Source organism: Chiloscyllium plagiosum, unplaced genomic scaffold, assembly GCF_037043375.1.
Source record: "Chiloscyllium plagiosum isolate Xiang-an unplaced genomic scaffold, Cpla_swu_hap1 HiC_scaffold_14, whole genome shotgun sequence".
In the NCBI taxonomy this organism is placed as follows: domain Eukaryota; kingdom Metazoa; phylum Chordata; class Chondrichthyes; order Orectolobiformes; family Hemiscylliidae; genus Chiloscyllium; species Chiloscyllium plagiosum.
This window is the reverse complement of record NW_028270152.1, coordinates 3,600,027-3,615,751: the sequence shown is the minus strand read 5'-3', so window position 1 is coordinate 3,615,751 and position 15,725 is coordinate 3,600,027. Positions and strand designations below refer to the sequence as shown.

Sequence of the window (15,725 nt, the reverse complement as noted above, 5' to 3'; positions counted from 1 at the left end):
GTCTCTGGAAAATTCAACTTTATTGCCCCTCCCAAGTTGCTGTAAAAACAGGAGGGGGGGAGGTGGAGGTTACGAGCCTTGTTAAACTTCTTCATGACTCCTTGGTAAATGTTTAGAAACATAGAAACATAGACAACAGGTGCAGGAGTAGGCCATTCGGCCCTTCGAGCCTGCACCACCATTCAATACTGATCATCCAACCTCAGTATCCCATTCCCACCCTCCCCCCATACCCCTTGATCCCTTTAACCACAAGGAGTTCACTAATGTCCTTTAGGGAAGGAAACTGCCATCCTTTCCTGGTCTGGCCTACATGTGACTCCAGACCCACAGCAATGTGGTTGACTCTTAACTGCCCTCTGGGCAATTAAGGATGGGCAATAATTGCTGGCCTGTGCTAGCTTCATCCTGTGAATGAATAGTAAAGGACAGATAGACCGTGATGAATTCTGAGTGACAATGAGGCAAAAGGAAAGTTTTGAAGACAGTGACGTTTCATGACGAAAGACTTCCTGGTAGAACATAAAATAAAGAAATATAAATGTGTCCAAACCGATGAAAGAACGGCGCAGTAACGGTGACTGAACTCAGCATTGAGTTCTACAAATGTAGGTAGCTGGTTCCATTGCTTTCTCTCCTCATTTACAATCTGCTGTCTAAACCCCTCTCAAACCCACCTTTTCGTTCTTTACCCAATTCCAAAAGCCTCTGTCATATCATCTCTCCTGACTGTTCCAGACCTTCCCTTTTGTGCTTCTATTCCACCCAGTCCATGACCCTTCCCTCCCCAACACACCTCGCTCCCTCTGCTCCCTGACCTTTGACTCCCACCAAAAGCACCAAGCCCCAGCCCCTACCCTCAGGCTCCTGGCTCCACTCCAGACTGGGTCCTGGGAAGGTGGGGGTGGGGGGATCCTGTCATCTTCTGATCTCCACTTCACTCCATCCCCAGATGGGGAGGATGATGGATGGCCACCCCCTGCCACTGCCAGTTCAGGCCATGAGGTCAATTCATGGTCATTTAAGCCCCTTATTCCAATCCCAGTATGTGCTAACCCCCTCCATGGCCCTTTGGTTGTATTGTTCCTTCATAATGCTAAAGATTGGGGGACCTCAAATGTCAATACTCTCCTGCTCTAACCTGGGGCCCGATCTAACCTGGAGCCCAGTCCAACCTGGGGCCCAGTCCAACCTGGGGCCCGGTCTATCCTGGGGCCCGGTCTAACCTGGGGCCCGGTCTAACCTGGGGCCTGGTCTAACCTGGGGCCAGGCCTAACCTGGAGCCCAGTCCAACCTGGGGCCCGGTCTAACCTGGGGCCCGGTCTAACCTGGGGCCAGGCCTAACCTGGGGCCTAGTCTAACCAGGGCCTATCTAACCTGGGTCAAGATTAGAGTAGTGTTGGAAAAGCACATCAGGTCAGGCAGCATCCTGATGAAGGGCTCCTGCCCAAAACATCGATTTTCCTGCTCCTTGGATGCTGCCTGACCTGCTGTGCTTTTCCAGCGCCACTTGATCTCTGATCTCCAGCATCTGCAGTCCTCACTTTCACCTATCTAACTTGGGGCCAGTCTAATCTGGGGCCAGTCTAATCTGGGCCTTCCGTGACTACCTGGTCAGGTCCACGCCCCCCCTACGACCCACCCTCCCATCCTGGCACTTTCCCCTGCCACCGCAGGAACTGTAAAACCTGTGCCCACACCTCCTCCCTCACCTCTATCCAAGGCCCTAAAGGAGCCTTCCATATCCATCAAAGTTTTACCTGCACATCCACCAATATCATTTATTGTATCCATTGCTCCCGATGCGGTCTCCTCTACATTGGGGAGACTGGGTGCCTCCTAGCAGAGCGCTTTAGGGAACATCTCCAAGACACCCGCACCAATCAACCAAACCGCCCCGTGGCCCAACATTTCAATTCCCCCTCCCACTCTGCTGAGGACATGGAGGTCCTGGGCCTCCTTCACCGCCGCTCCCTCACCACCAGACGCCTGGAGGAAGAACGCCGCATCTTCCGCCTCGGAACACTTCAACCCCAGGGCATCAATGTGGACTTCAACAGCGTCCTCATTTCCCCTTCCCCCACCTCATCCTAGTTTCAAACTTTCAGCTCCGCACTGTCTCCTTGACTTGTCCGGACTTGTCCGACCTGCCTAGCTCTACCCTCTCCTCCCTGACCTATCACCTTCATCCCCTCCCCCACTCACCTATTGTACTCTATGCTACTCTCTCCCCACCCCCACCCTCCCTAGCTTATCTCTCCACACTTCAGGCTCTCTGCCTTTATTCCTGATGAAGGGCTTTTGCCCGAAACGTCGATTTTGCTGCTCGTCGGATGCTGCCTGAACTGCTGTGCTCTTCCAGCATCACTGATCCAGAATCTGGTTTCCAGCATCTGCAGACATTGTTTTTACCTGTTCTAACCTGGGACCTGTTCCAACCTGGGCCTGGGTTAACTGGGCCTGTTCTAACTGGGCCCGGTCTGACCTGGGGCCCAAGGTTATGTGCAGCTGAGGAGGGATGAGGGGCAGTACCTGACCACATCCATCGAGGCAGCTCCTGATTTGAAAAAATCGGTTGAATCTACAATTTCTGTGACATTCGAGAGGATGCCCTTCCAGATAACCTCATCAAAACAAAACATGGAGAAACATTAAAACGCAGGGAGAGGTACAGACACAGTGCCTCACTAACGCAACACATTCTCAGAACAGAAAAACAATAAAAATTCAAGCATTTTTTAAAAAGTATTCACTTAATTTTGTACTTATCCAGATGTAGATGACAGTGTGAAAATGAAATACAACCAGCGGCAATTTCAAACACTCCCAAGACAGGGACAGCATGGAGTTAGATACAGAGTAAAGCTCCCTCTACACTGTCCCCCCATCAAACACTCCCAGGACAGGGACAGCACGGGGTTAGACACAGAGTAAAGCTCCCTCTACACTGTCCCCCCATCAAACATTCCCAGGACAGGGACAGCACGGGGTTAGATACAGAGTAAAGCTCCCTCTACACTGTCCCCCCATCAAACACTCCCAGGACAGGGACAGCACGGGGTTAGACACAGAGTAAAGCTCCCTCTACACTGTCCCCCCATCAAACACTCCCAGGACAAGGACAGCACGGGGTTAGACACAGAGTAAAGCTCCCTCTACACTGTCCTCCCATCAAACACTCCCAAGACAGGGACAGCACGGGGTTAGATACAGAGTAAAGCTCCCTCGACACTGTCCTCCCATCAAACACTCCCAGGACAGGGACAGCACGGGGTTAGATACAGAGTAAAGCTCCCTCTACACTGTCCCCAATGAAACACTCCCAGGACAGGGACAGCACGGGGTTAGATACAGAGTAAAGCTTCCTCTACACTGTCCCCAATGAAACACTCCCAGGACAGGGACAGCACGGGGTTAGATACGGAGTAAAGCTCCCTCTACACTGTCCCCAATGAAACACTCCCAGGACAGGGACAGCACGGGGTTAGATACGGAGTAAAGCGTGTGAGCCATGTGTCCCAACTTCAGACTAACCTGTCCTACTTCAGGGTGAAGCTTTCTCAACCCTTTCATTTGAAGTTACTCAGTGAGTTAACTGAAGTCACCCTGATGAACCCAGGCCCAGGAGGACTGAATCTGGGAATACTGAACCCCTTTGTGAGGGGCCTCCTACCAGCCAGGCAGAGAGGTAACTAACTCCCTCAGGACACATTCATTCCAAATCAGAATTCAGAGACAGATGAGGCTGGAGTTGTGGCTGTGGGGAGATTCAGTCTGAGGTGATGGGATACTGGAGGACCAGATGGTCCCACTCTTGTTCATATCTCTAAGCAGAGATGTGACCCATCAGACTATTCCCTTCCTGCCTCTCCTGTGAGTTTATCCAAAATCCCCATCAATACATTAATATAATTCCCCTGGCCCAGGGCCCTGTGGGAATGAGTCCTCCACTCTCCCCACTCTCTGTGAGAGTCGTTCCCACATTCTCCCCCTATTCCCCTGAGTGGGTAAGTGTCCCACATTCTCCCCCCACTCTCTGTGGGAGTCAGTCCCACATTCTCCCCCCACCCTCTGTGGGAGTCAGTCCCACACACTGTCCCCACTCTCTGTGGGAGTTAGTCCCACACACTGTCCCCACTCTCTGTGGGAGTCAGTCCCACACACTGTCCCCACTCTCTGTGGGAGTTAGTCCCACACACTGTCCCCACTCTCTGTGGGAGTCAGTCCCACACACTTTCCCCACCCTCTGTGGGAGTCAGTCCCACACACTGTCCCCACTCTCTGTGGGAGTTAGTCCCACACACTGTCCCCACTCTCTGTGGGAGTCAGTCCCACACACTGTCCCCACTCTCTGTGGGAGTTAGTCCCACACACTGTCCCCACTCTCTGTGGGAGTCAGTCTCACACACTGTCCCCACTCTCTGTGGGAGTCAGTCCCACACACTGTCCCCACTCTCTGTGGGAGTCAGTCCCACACACTTTCCCCACTCTCTGTGGGAGTCAGTCCCACACACTGTCCCCACTCTCTGTGGGAGTCAGTCCCACACACTGTCCCCACTCCTCAGGTGAAACGTTTCCCCTGAATTCCCCATTGGACAGTATCCGATTGAACATAACATGTCTTCAGCACTTACTCGGAGTTGCTCTTTGATTTTCTCCTCCTCTTCAGTTAGCTGTAAGGAGGAACTTTCTGAAGAGGAAAAGTATTTGGAGGCTGGGATCATTTTACCATCTTCAAACTGCAAACTCTTCACCAAAAGCTGTAAGGAAACCACGTGTTTCACAAAAACGTTTCCTCAATAAGGTACCGGGGCAAAGGTCAATGTGCAATAGGACATCATCGCATCATCCATTCACGATTGCTCACAATTACTCACTATTACTCTTAATTACTCACCATCCCCCTTGATTACTCACCATTGCACTCAATTACTCAACCATCGCTCTAGATTACTCACTATTACGCTAAAATACTCACTATCATTCTTGATTAATCCCCATCATACTCAATTACTCGCTATTGCACCCAATTACTCCCCATCACTCTCAAATACTCACCAGCACTCTCCATTACTCACTATTACACTCAGTTACTCGCCATCACTCACATTATTTACCAGCACTGTCCACTAGTCAACTTTAACTCTCGATTACTCACCACTCTCGATTACTCACTATTACACTCAATAACTCACCATCAGTCTCCATTATTTACCAGCACTCTCCATTACTCACCATTATTCTTAATTACTCACCATCACTCTTGATTACTCACTGTTACACTTGATTACAGACCATCACTCTTGATTACTCACCATCAATCACAATTACTCACCATCACTCTCCATTATTCATTATCACTCTCGATTACTCACAATCCTCTCCATTACTCACCATCACTCTTGATTACTTACAATTACTCTCAATTATTCACTCTTACACTCAATTACCCACCATCACTCTCCATTACTCACCATCACTCTCCATTATTCACCAGCAGTCTCCATTACTCACCATCACTCTCCATTACTCACCATCACTCTCCATTACTCACCAGCACTCTCCAATACTCACCATTGCTCTTGATTAGAGCTGAAAATGTGTTGCTGGAAAAGCACAGAAGGTCAGGCAGCATCCAAGGAGCAGGAGAATCGAAGTTTTGGGCATGAGCCCTTCTTCAGGAAAGGCTTGATTACACATTGTTACTCTCAATTACTCACCATCACTCTCAATTATTCAGCATTGCTCTCAATTACTGATTATCACTCTCAATTACTCACTATCACTCTTGATTACTCACTATCACTCTTGATTACTCAGTATCTCTCTTGATTACACATTATTACCCTCAATTACTCACCATCACTCTTAATTACTCAGCATTGCACTCAATTACTGATTTTCACTCTCAATTACTCACCATCACTCTCGATTACTCACCATCACTCTCCATTACTCACTATTGTACTCAATTACTGACCATCATTCTTGATTACTCACCATCACTCTTGATAACTCATTATTACTCTCAATTACTCACCATCACTCTCAATTACCTAGCATTGCATTCAATTACTGATTTTCACTCTCAATTACTCACCATCATTCTCGATTACTCACTATTACATTCAATTACTCACCCTCACTCTCCATTATTCACGAGCACTCTCCATTACTCACCATTGCTCTTAATTACTCATCATCACACTTGATTACTCACCATCACTTTTGATTACTCACTATTACACTCAAATTACCCACCATCACTCTTGATAACTCACCATCACTCTCAATTACTCACCATCGCTCTCAATTACTCACCATCACTCTTAATTACTCACTATTACACTCAATTACTGAACATCACTGTTGATTTCTCACCATCACTCTCAATTACTCACCATCGCTCTCAATTAGTCACCAACACTCTTGATTACTCACTATTACACTCAATTACTGGCCATCACTCTTGATTACTCACCATCACTCTTGATTACTCGCAATCACTCTTGATTACTCACCATCACTCTCAATAACTCACTATTGTACTCAATTACTGACCATCACTCTTGATTACTCACCATCACTCTTGATTACTCACAATCACTCTCAATTACTCACCATCACTCTCCATTACTCACTATTGTACTCAATTACTGATCATCACTCTTGATTATTCACCATCACTCTTGATTACTCACTATCACTCTTGATTACACATTATTACTCTCAATTAATCACCTCACTCTCAATTACTCAGCATTGCACTCAATTACTGATTATCACTCTCAATTATTCACCATCACTCTCGAATACTCACTATTACACTCAATTACTCACCATCACTCTCCATTATTTACCAGCACTCTCCTTTACTCACCATTGCTCTTAATTACTCGTCATCATACTTGATTACTCACCATCACTTTTGATTACTCACTATTACACTGAATTACCCACCATCACTCTTGATTACTCACCATCACTCTCAATTACTCACCATCACTCTTGATTACTCACCGTCACTCTCCATTATTTACCATCGCTCTCGATTACTCATCATCACTCTCCATGATTCACTATTGTACTCAATTACTGACCATCACTCTTGATTATTCACCTACCTCTTGATTATTCGCTATCACTCTCAATTACTCATTATCACACTCAATTACTCACTATCACTCTCAATAACTCAGCATTGCACTCAATTTCTGATTATCACTCTTGATTACTCACCATCACACTCAGTTCCTCACAATTGCTCTCAATTGCTGACCATTGCTCTCAATTACTCACCATCACTCTCAACTACTTACAATTACACTCAAGTACTCACCATCACTCTCAATTAATCACCATTACTCACCATTGCACTCAATTACATTTCATTGTACTTAATTACTCACCATCACTCTCAGTTACTCGTCAACACTCTCAATTACTCACCAACAGTCTCAATTACTCACCAACACTCTCAATTACCTACCAACACTCTCAATTGCTCACCATTGCTCTCAATTACTCACCAACACTCTCAATTACCTACCAACACTCTCAATTACTCACCATTGCTCTCAATTACTCACCATCACCCACAGTTACTCACCATTGCTCTCGATTACTCACCATCACTCTCAATTACTCAGAATTGCACTCAATTACTCATCAGCACATTCGATTACCATGACAGTTTGATTACACCAGAACTGGGTCAAATTTATTCCTCTGCTTGTTTCAATCAGAAAACTTTCTGAAGATGCAGAATCCAGAGTTTGAAGAACAGGATTATTACCATTTTCCCATCATTCCCAAAGAGGAACAGACCATTCCTGCTGACAATGGCAGGGGCATGAGCTCCCGGAATGTCCAGGGTCTGACCCTGGGGCGAGGCGTTACTGATCAACGTTGAGCCGAAAAGCGTCAGCTTCTGAAATAGAAGAAGGACAACATGATCTTGTTTGTGCTACACACCCACATGACAGTAAAGAGGCCATTCAGCCCTTTGAGTACATCCCAATATTCAATGAGATGTTGATGTTCCTAAACAGCCATTTCTGCTCCAGCCCCTTCCCATTGCTGGTCTCAGTTTTGGCGAAGAGTCCAGATACCAGGTCCATGGCTTTAAATGACTGTTATGCGAACTTTTAACTTAATATTTTATTTTCCACTTTATACCTAAGAGTTTGTACTGAGGTACCTGTGACAATGCTGTCATTTTAAGGGGTTATTTTGTCCAGGTTTTTTTGAAGAGAGGCTGTAAGGCAGAGGCTCCAAGCTGCCTCTCAGAGAGTAAACAGTTTGTGAGGCGTTGGTTTATGCTTGGAACAATGGAACAGCCTGGGTGTGGCCAACTATCACAGATCCAGATTCCTGGCTTTTGGTTTTTTTCAGTAACATAAGAAGCTTTTAAAGGTCTCAACAGAGTTAGAGTCTCTGGAGCATGTTTGCTCACTGCTATTCTCTCTGAATCGTCTCTTGTTTTTTCCTCCTGGATTGGAGAACTGCATGTGAGAATCGGTGTCTGAATTTGCCTTTTTTGCCAAGGGGTGTGTTTATGGGATGTTACTGCAGTGGAACAGTTTATTAGTAATAGTTCATGTATCCATTATTCTCTTAAGTTTTCCAATAATCCAGTTATTCCACAGTCCTCTTTCGTGTGGTTGTATTTGTGTTTACATAAATTGTGTGTTGCTTAACATCAAGCAGTTTGACCAATCACATTGCATCTGGAACACTGCACCTCACACCTACCTTTCAAATAAGAAAAACTTAGAGTCTGGGCTACCTTCTTAAGATATATTGAGAGGGTCTGGTCTGGTCCATAATAGCACCTTTGTCTGTAACATAGGCCCAGAGCTCGGTGACTTTAAACACTTTTCACTGTAATCCTATATCCCTGTACTCATGTACAGGTGATAATAAACCTTATCCTAAAACTGAACTTTATCCCTTGGTAGCTTTGGATAGCAAAGATCACTCAGTTTCAGGTTGAAAAACTAATATGTGCTGTAGTTTCAGTTGCCGTTTGTGGGAATCTTGACCAACTTCCCTTACATCCTTTGTAGTTCCTAGTGTCACTCTAGACCAGCCTGGTGCTAATGTTTTGACTCCCTGCCCCACACCCCTCCCTTTCTCCTGCACTGGCCAGCAGCTAAAATCAATTTGCTCCGTTTTACCTTCATGGTTCTCCTCAATCCCATTCAAGCTTTGATCAAATTGCCCCCTTAACCATCTAAATACTAGGAAATACAACTGAAACACACAATCCCTCCTCATTGTTTAACCCCTCGATTTCAGATATCAGAAGCAAACAACAACAGAGGAACACAACAGATTTGGCAGCTCCTGTGGGAGAGAGAAACAGAGTTAATGTCCTGAGTCTAGTTTGACATCTCATCTGGACTGAAAAAGAAATCACTTTGGTAAGAACAGAACTGAAAGCAGCTATATATACGGTGGTATACGGTGACAATAAAACTAATGGATGGTGAACAAGAAAGATCAGAACAGAAATCCTATTGGAGAGTGGAGCAGAACGTCTTCAAGCTGGACATATCTGGGCTCCTAACAGTTCTGAAAAACAGTCTCTGGACTTGAAACGTTAACTCTGTTTTCCTCTCTCCACTCATGCTGCCAGATCTGCTGAGTTTCTCCAGTACTTCCTGTTTTTGTTTCAGACCTCCAGCATCCACACTTCTTTGTTTTATTTTAACCCTTTCAGTAACACTGTGCACCCTCTAAGGCCATTGTCCACCCTCAGGTGTTCTGCCCAGAATTGCTCTGAGTGACTCCAGGTCTAACCAGGCTTGGGTGTAGCTGGAGCATGACTTTGACTGCTCTGAATTCCAGTCGTTTTGATATAACAGTCAGTTTTTCATTCACCTCTAGGAGTGATTTTTGGTTGTGTTCTTTAATGATTTCTGTGTATTGACACAATGTCTCTCCACTGTTTTTAACCTTTAATCATTTATAAAGCACATGTCTTTTGTGTCACTGTTGAATTTGCATATATGACTTTATAATCCATCATTTATAAAATAATTTAGAATGGCTACAGCAAAGAACTAGTCTATTCAGTGCACCATGTGTTATCACTTAAAGAGCAATGATACAGAAGCTTGAACACATGCACCAGCAGGTTCAGGAACAGCTTCTTCCCCATTGTCATTAGACTGATGAATGGACCTCTCTAGTTTCAAATCTAATGTTGATCTTGCTTTGTGCCCTCCTGTGCAGTGTAGCCCTGTACACCTCGCTCTGTCTCAGCACCCTAGGATCTGTATGTCCTTGTTTGCTATGATCTGCCTGTATTGCTCGCAAAACAAAACGTTGCACTGTACTCAGGTACATGTGACTACAATAAATCAAATATTACTTTAAGAACTCAGTATGCTAATGAGCTAAACACCAAGATGTCATCAAAAGAGGAGAAAGTGAGGTCTGCAGATGCTGGAGATCAGAGCTGAAAATGTGTTGCTGGAAAAGCGCAGCAGGTCAGGCAGCATCCAGGGAACAGGAGAATTGACGTTTCGGATATAAGCCCTTCTTCAGGAATCATTCCTGAAGAAGAGCTTATGCCTGAAACGTCGATTCCCCTGTTCCCTGGATGCTGCCTGACCTGCTGCGCTTTTCCAGCAACACATTTTCAGCTGTCATCAAAAGACCATAGGCTCTGCTCTCTTTGCATTACAGCCCAATACGTGTGCAGAGATTGCTATATAGTACGTGTGCAGAGATTGCTATATAGTACGCGTGTAGAGATTGCTATATAGGACGCGTGTACGGATTGCTATATAGTACATGCGTAGAGATTGCTATATAGTATGCGTGTAGGGATGGCTATATAGTACATGTGTAGAGATTGCTGCACAATACGCATGTAGAGATTGCTGCACAATACGCATGTAGAGATTGCTATATAGTACGCGTGTAGAGATTGCTATATAGGACGCGTGTACGGATTGCTATATAGTAAATGCGTAGAGATTGCTATATAGTATGCGTGTAGGGATGGCTATATAGTACATGTGTAAAGATTGCTGCACAATACGCATGTAGAGATTGCTATATAGTACGCGTGTAGAGATTGCTATATAGGACGCGCGTAGAGATTGCTATATAGTACGTGTGTAGGGATTGCTATATAGTATATGTGTATAGATTGCTGTACAATACGCGTGTAGAGATTGCCATATAGTACGTGTGTAGAGATTGCTACATAGGACGCGTATACGAATTGCTATACAGTACACACGCAGAGATTGCAATATAGTACGTGTGTAGAGATTGCTATATAGTAGGCGTGGAGGGTTTGTTATATACTACACTTCTAGAGATTGCTGTATAGTACATGTGTAGGGATTGCTATGTAGTACGTGCGTAGGGATTGCAATATAGTACACATGTAGGGATTGCTACACAGTACGTGTGTAGAGATTTCTATATAGTTCATGTGTAGGGATTTCTATATAGCACACGTATAGAGATTGCTATATAGTACACGTGTACAGATTGCTATGTTGTACATGTGTAGAGATTGCTGTATAATACGCGTGTAGAGATTACAATATAGTACGTCTGGAGGGTTTGCTATACACTACACGTGTAGAGATTGCTATATAGTACATGTGTAGGGATTGCTATATAGTATGGGTGTAGTATATAGTATATAGCAATCCCTACACACGTACTATATAGCAATCCGCACATGCGTACTATATAGAGATTGCTATATAGTACACGTGTAGAGATTGCTATATAGGACGCGCGTAGAGATTGCTATATAGTACGTGTGTAGGGATTGCTATATAGTATATGTGTAGAGATTGCTGTACAATACGCGTGTAGAGATTGCCATATAGTACGTGTGTAGAGATTGCTACATAGGACGCGTGTACGAATTGCTATACAGTACACACGCAGAGATTGCAATATAGTACGTGTGTAGAGATTGCAATATAGTACGCGTGGAGGGATTGCTATACAGTACGTGTGTAGAGATTTCTATATCGTTCATGTGTAGGGATTGCTATACAGTAAGTGTGTAGAGATTGCTATATAGTACGCTTGTACGGATTGCTAGATAGATGTGTAGAGATTGCTATATACTATATAACAATATTGCTATATAGTACGTGTGCAGGGATTGCTATATAGTACACGTGTCCGGATTGCTCTGTAGTACATGTGTAGAAATTGCTATATTATAAGTGTGTAGAGATTGCTATATCGTAGTGTGTAGGGATTGCTATATAGTAGGTGTGTAGGGATTGCAATATACTGCAAGTATAGGGATTGCTATATAGTACACATGTAGGGATTGCTTTATACTACATGTGTAGAAATCGCTATATAGTACGTGTGCAGGGATTGCTGCATGGTGCATGTGTAAAGTGTGCTATATAGTACTTGTGTAAGGATTGCTATATAGTGCACGAGTAGAGATTGCTATAATGTACGTCTGTAGAGATTGTTATATATTACGTGTGTAGAGATGGCTATATAGTACGCGTGTAGAGATTGCTATATAGTACGCATGTGCAGATTGCTATATAGTACGTGTGTAGAGATTGCTATATAGTACGTGTGTAGGGATTGATATATAGTATGCGTGTAGAGATTGCTATATAGTGCGCGTGTAGAGATTGCTATATAGTACGTGTGTATGCGTGTAGATATTGCTATATAGTACGCATGTAGGGATTGTTATATAGTGCGTGTGTGGAGATTGCTATAATGTACACCTGTAGAGATTGCTATATAGTACGCGTGTAGGGATCTCTGTATTGTATGTGTATAGGGATTGATATATAGTGCGTGTGTAGAGATTGCAATAATGTACACCTGTAGAGATTGCTACATTTTATGTGTGTAGAGATTGCTATATAGGATGCATGTGGAGATTGCTATATAGTACGTGTGTAGGGATTGCTATATAGTATGTGTGTAGAGATTGCTATATAGTACGTGTGTAGGGATTGCTATACAGAATGCAAGTAGAGGTTGCTATATAGTACACGTGTCCGGAGTGCTATGTAGTACGTGTGTAGAAATTGCTATATTATAAGAGTGTAGTGATTGCTATATTATAAGTGTGTAGAGATTGCTATATAGTGCAAGTGTAGGGACTGCTATATAGAACACGTGTAGGGATTGCTTTATAATACGTGTGTAGGAATCACTGTATAGTACGTGTGTAGGGATTGCTATATAGTACCTGTGTAGGGATTGCTATATAGTGCGCATGTAGAGATTGCTATATTGTACACCTGTAGAGATTGCTATATAGTGCATGTGTAGAGATTACTATATAGTTCGCGTGAAGAGATTGCTATATAGTACATGTGTCGGGATTGCTGTATAGTACGTGCGTAGAGATTGCTATATAGGACGTGTGTACGGATTGCTATATAGTACATGTGTGGAAATCGCTATATAGTACGCGTGTAGAGGTTGCTATATATTATGTGTATAGTACACGTGTAGTGATTGCTATAAAGTACATGTGTAGAGATTGCTATATAGTATGTGTATAGGGATTGCTATATAGTGGGTGTGTAGAGATTGTTATATAGTACGTGTGTAGAGATTGCTATTTTATAAGTGTGTAGAGATTGCTATATCGTAGTGTGTAGGGATTGCTATATAGTACGTGTGTAGGGATCACTTTATAGTATGTGTGTAGAATTCGCTATATAGAATGTGTGCAGGGATTGCTACATGGTACATGTGTAGAGTTTGCTATATAGTAAGTGTGTAGGGTTTGCAATATAGTGCAAGTGTAGGGATTGCTATATAGTACACGTGTAGGGAATACTATTTAGTACGTGTGTAGGGATCGCTATATAGTACATGTGTAGGGATTGTTATATAGTGCACGTGTAGAGATTGCTATAATGTATGCCTGTAGAGATAGCTATATATTACGTGTGTAGAGATTGCTATATAGGATGCATGTAGAGATTGCTATGTAGCACACATGTAGAGATTGCTATAAAGTACGTATGTAGGGATTGCTTTATATAGTACGTGTGTAGAGATTACTATATAGTACGCATGTGCAGATTGCTATATAGTACGTGTGTAGGGATTGGTATATAGTACGCGTGTAGAGATTGCTATATAATACACGTGTAGAGATTGCCATATAGGAGGTGTGTAGAGATTGCTATATAGGATGCATGTAGAGATTGTTATATAGTACGCATATAGGGATTGCTATATAATGCACGTGTAGAGATTTGTACAATGTACGCCTGTAGAGATTGCTATATTGTACGTGTGTAGAGATTGCTATATAGGATGCATGTAGAGATTGCTATATTGTACACATGTAGAGATTGCTACATTGTACGTGTGTAGGGATTGCTATATAGTATGCATGTAGAGATTGCTATATAGTACCCCTGTATGGATTGCTATATAGTATGTGTGTAGAGATTGCTATATGGTACATGTGTAGGGATTGGTATATAGTACGCGTGTGGAAATTGCAACTTAGGGTATGCGTGTGCGGATATCTATACAGCACGTGTGTAGAGATTGCTATATAGTATGTGTGTAGGGATTGCTATATAGTGCACGTGTAGAGATTGCAATAATGTATGCCTGTAGAGATTGCTATATCGTAAATGTGTAGAGATTGCTATATAGGATGCGTGTGGAGATTGCTATATAGTACAGGTGTAGAGATTATTATATAGTATGTATGTAGGGATTGCTATATATTGCACATGTAGAGATTGGTATATATTATGCATGTAGAGATTGCTATATAGTACACGTGTAGAGATTGCTATATAGTACGCATGTGCGGATTGCTATATAGTACGTGTGTAGAGTTTGCTATATAGTATGCGTGTAGGGATTGGTATATAATATGAGTATAGAGATTGCTATATAGTGCGTGTGTAGAGATTGCTATATAGTACACGTGTGGAGATTGCAATATAATACGTGTGTAGAGATTGCTATATAGGATGCATGCAGAGATTGCTATATTGTACGCGTGCAGAGATTGCTATATAGTACGTGTGTAGGGTTTGCTATATAATACACATGTAGAGATTGCTATATAGTACACATGTGCGGATTGCTATGTAGTACGTGTATAGAGATTGCTATATAGGATGCAGGTAGAGATTGCTATATAGTACGCGTGTAGAGATTGCTATATAGTGTGCGTGTCGAGATTGCTATAATGTACACCTGTAGAGATTGCTATATAGGATGTGTGTAGAGGTTGCTTTATAATATGCGTGAAGAGATTGCTATATACTACGTGTGTAGGGATTGCTATATAGTAAATGTGTAGGGATTGCTACATAGTACGCATGTAGGGATTGCTATATAGTACGTGTGTAGGGATTGCTATATAGTACGTGTGTAGAGATTCCTGAAGAAGGGCTTATGCCTGGAACGTCGATTCTCCTGCTCCTTGGATGTTGGCTGGCCAGCTGTGTTATTCCAGCACCACATTTTTCAACTATTTAGTACACGTGGAGGGTTTGCTATATACTACGCGTGTAGAGGTTGCTATATAGTACATGTGTAGAGATTGCTATATAGTACGTGTGTAGGGATTGCTATATAGTACGTGTAGAGATTGCTATATAGGACGCGTGTACGGATTGCTATATAGTACATGTGTAGAGATTGCTATAGAGTACGCGTGAAGGGATGCTATATAATACGCATGGAGGGATTGCTATACAGTACATGTG

The 15,725-nt window shown here is 43.3% G+C and overlaps 1 protein-coding gene across 2 annotated transcripts in view; it reads right to left on the bottom strand.

The window, feature by feature from the left end:
- Positions 1 to 15,725, bottom strand: part of LOC122559232 (cytosolic 10-formyltetrahydrofolate dehydrogenase-like) — a 291,390-nt gene that overhangs the window by 60,431 nt on the left and 215,234 nt on the right. For both annotated transcript variants that reach the window (XM_087994041.1, XM_087994042.1), the window contains exons 7-9: positions 7,796 to 7,930; positions 4,635 to 4,760; positions 2,533 to 2,624 (exon numbers count right to left, since the gene is read on the bottom strand). In XM_087994041.1, coding sequence (XP_087850167.1) covers positions 2,533 to 2,624; positions 4,635 to 4,760; positions 7,796 to 7,930 — 353 coding nt within the window. The remainder of the gene's footprint in view (positions 1 to 2,532; positions 2,625 to 4,634; positions 4,761 to 7,795; positions 7,931 to 15,725) is intronic.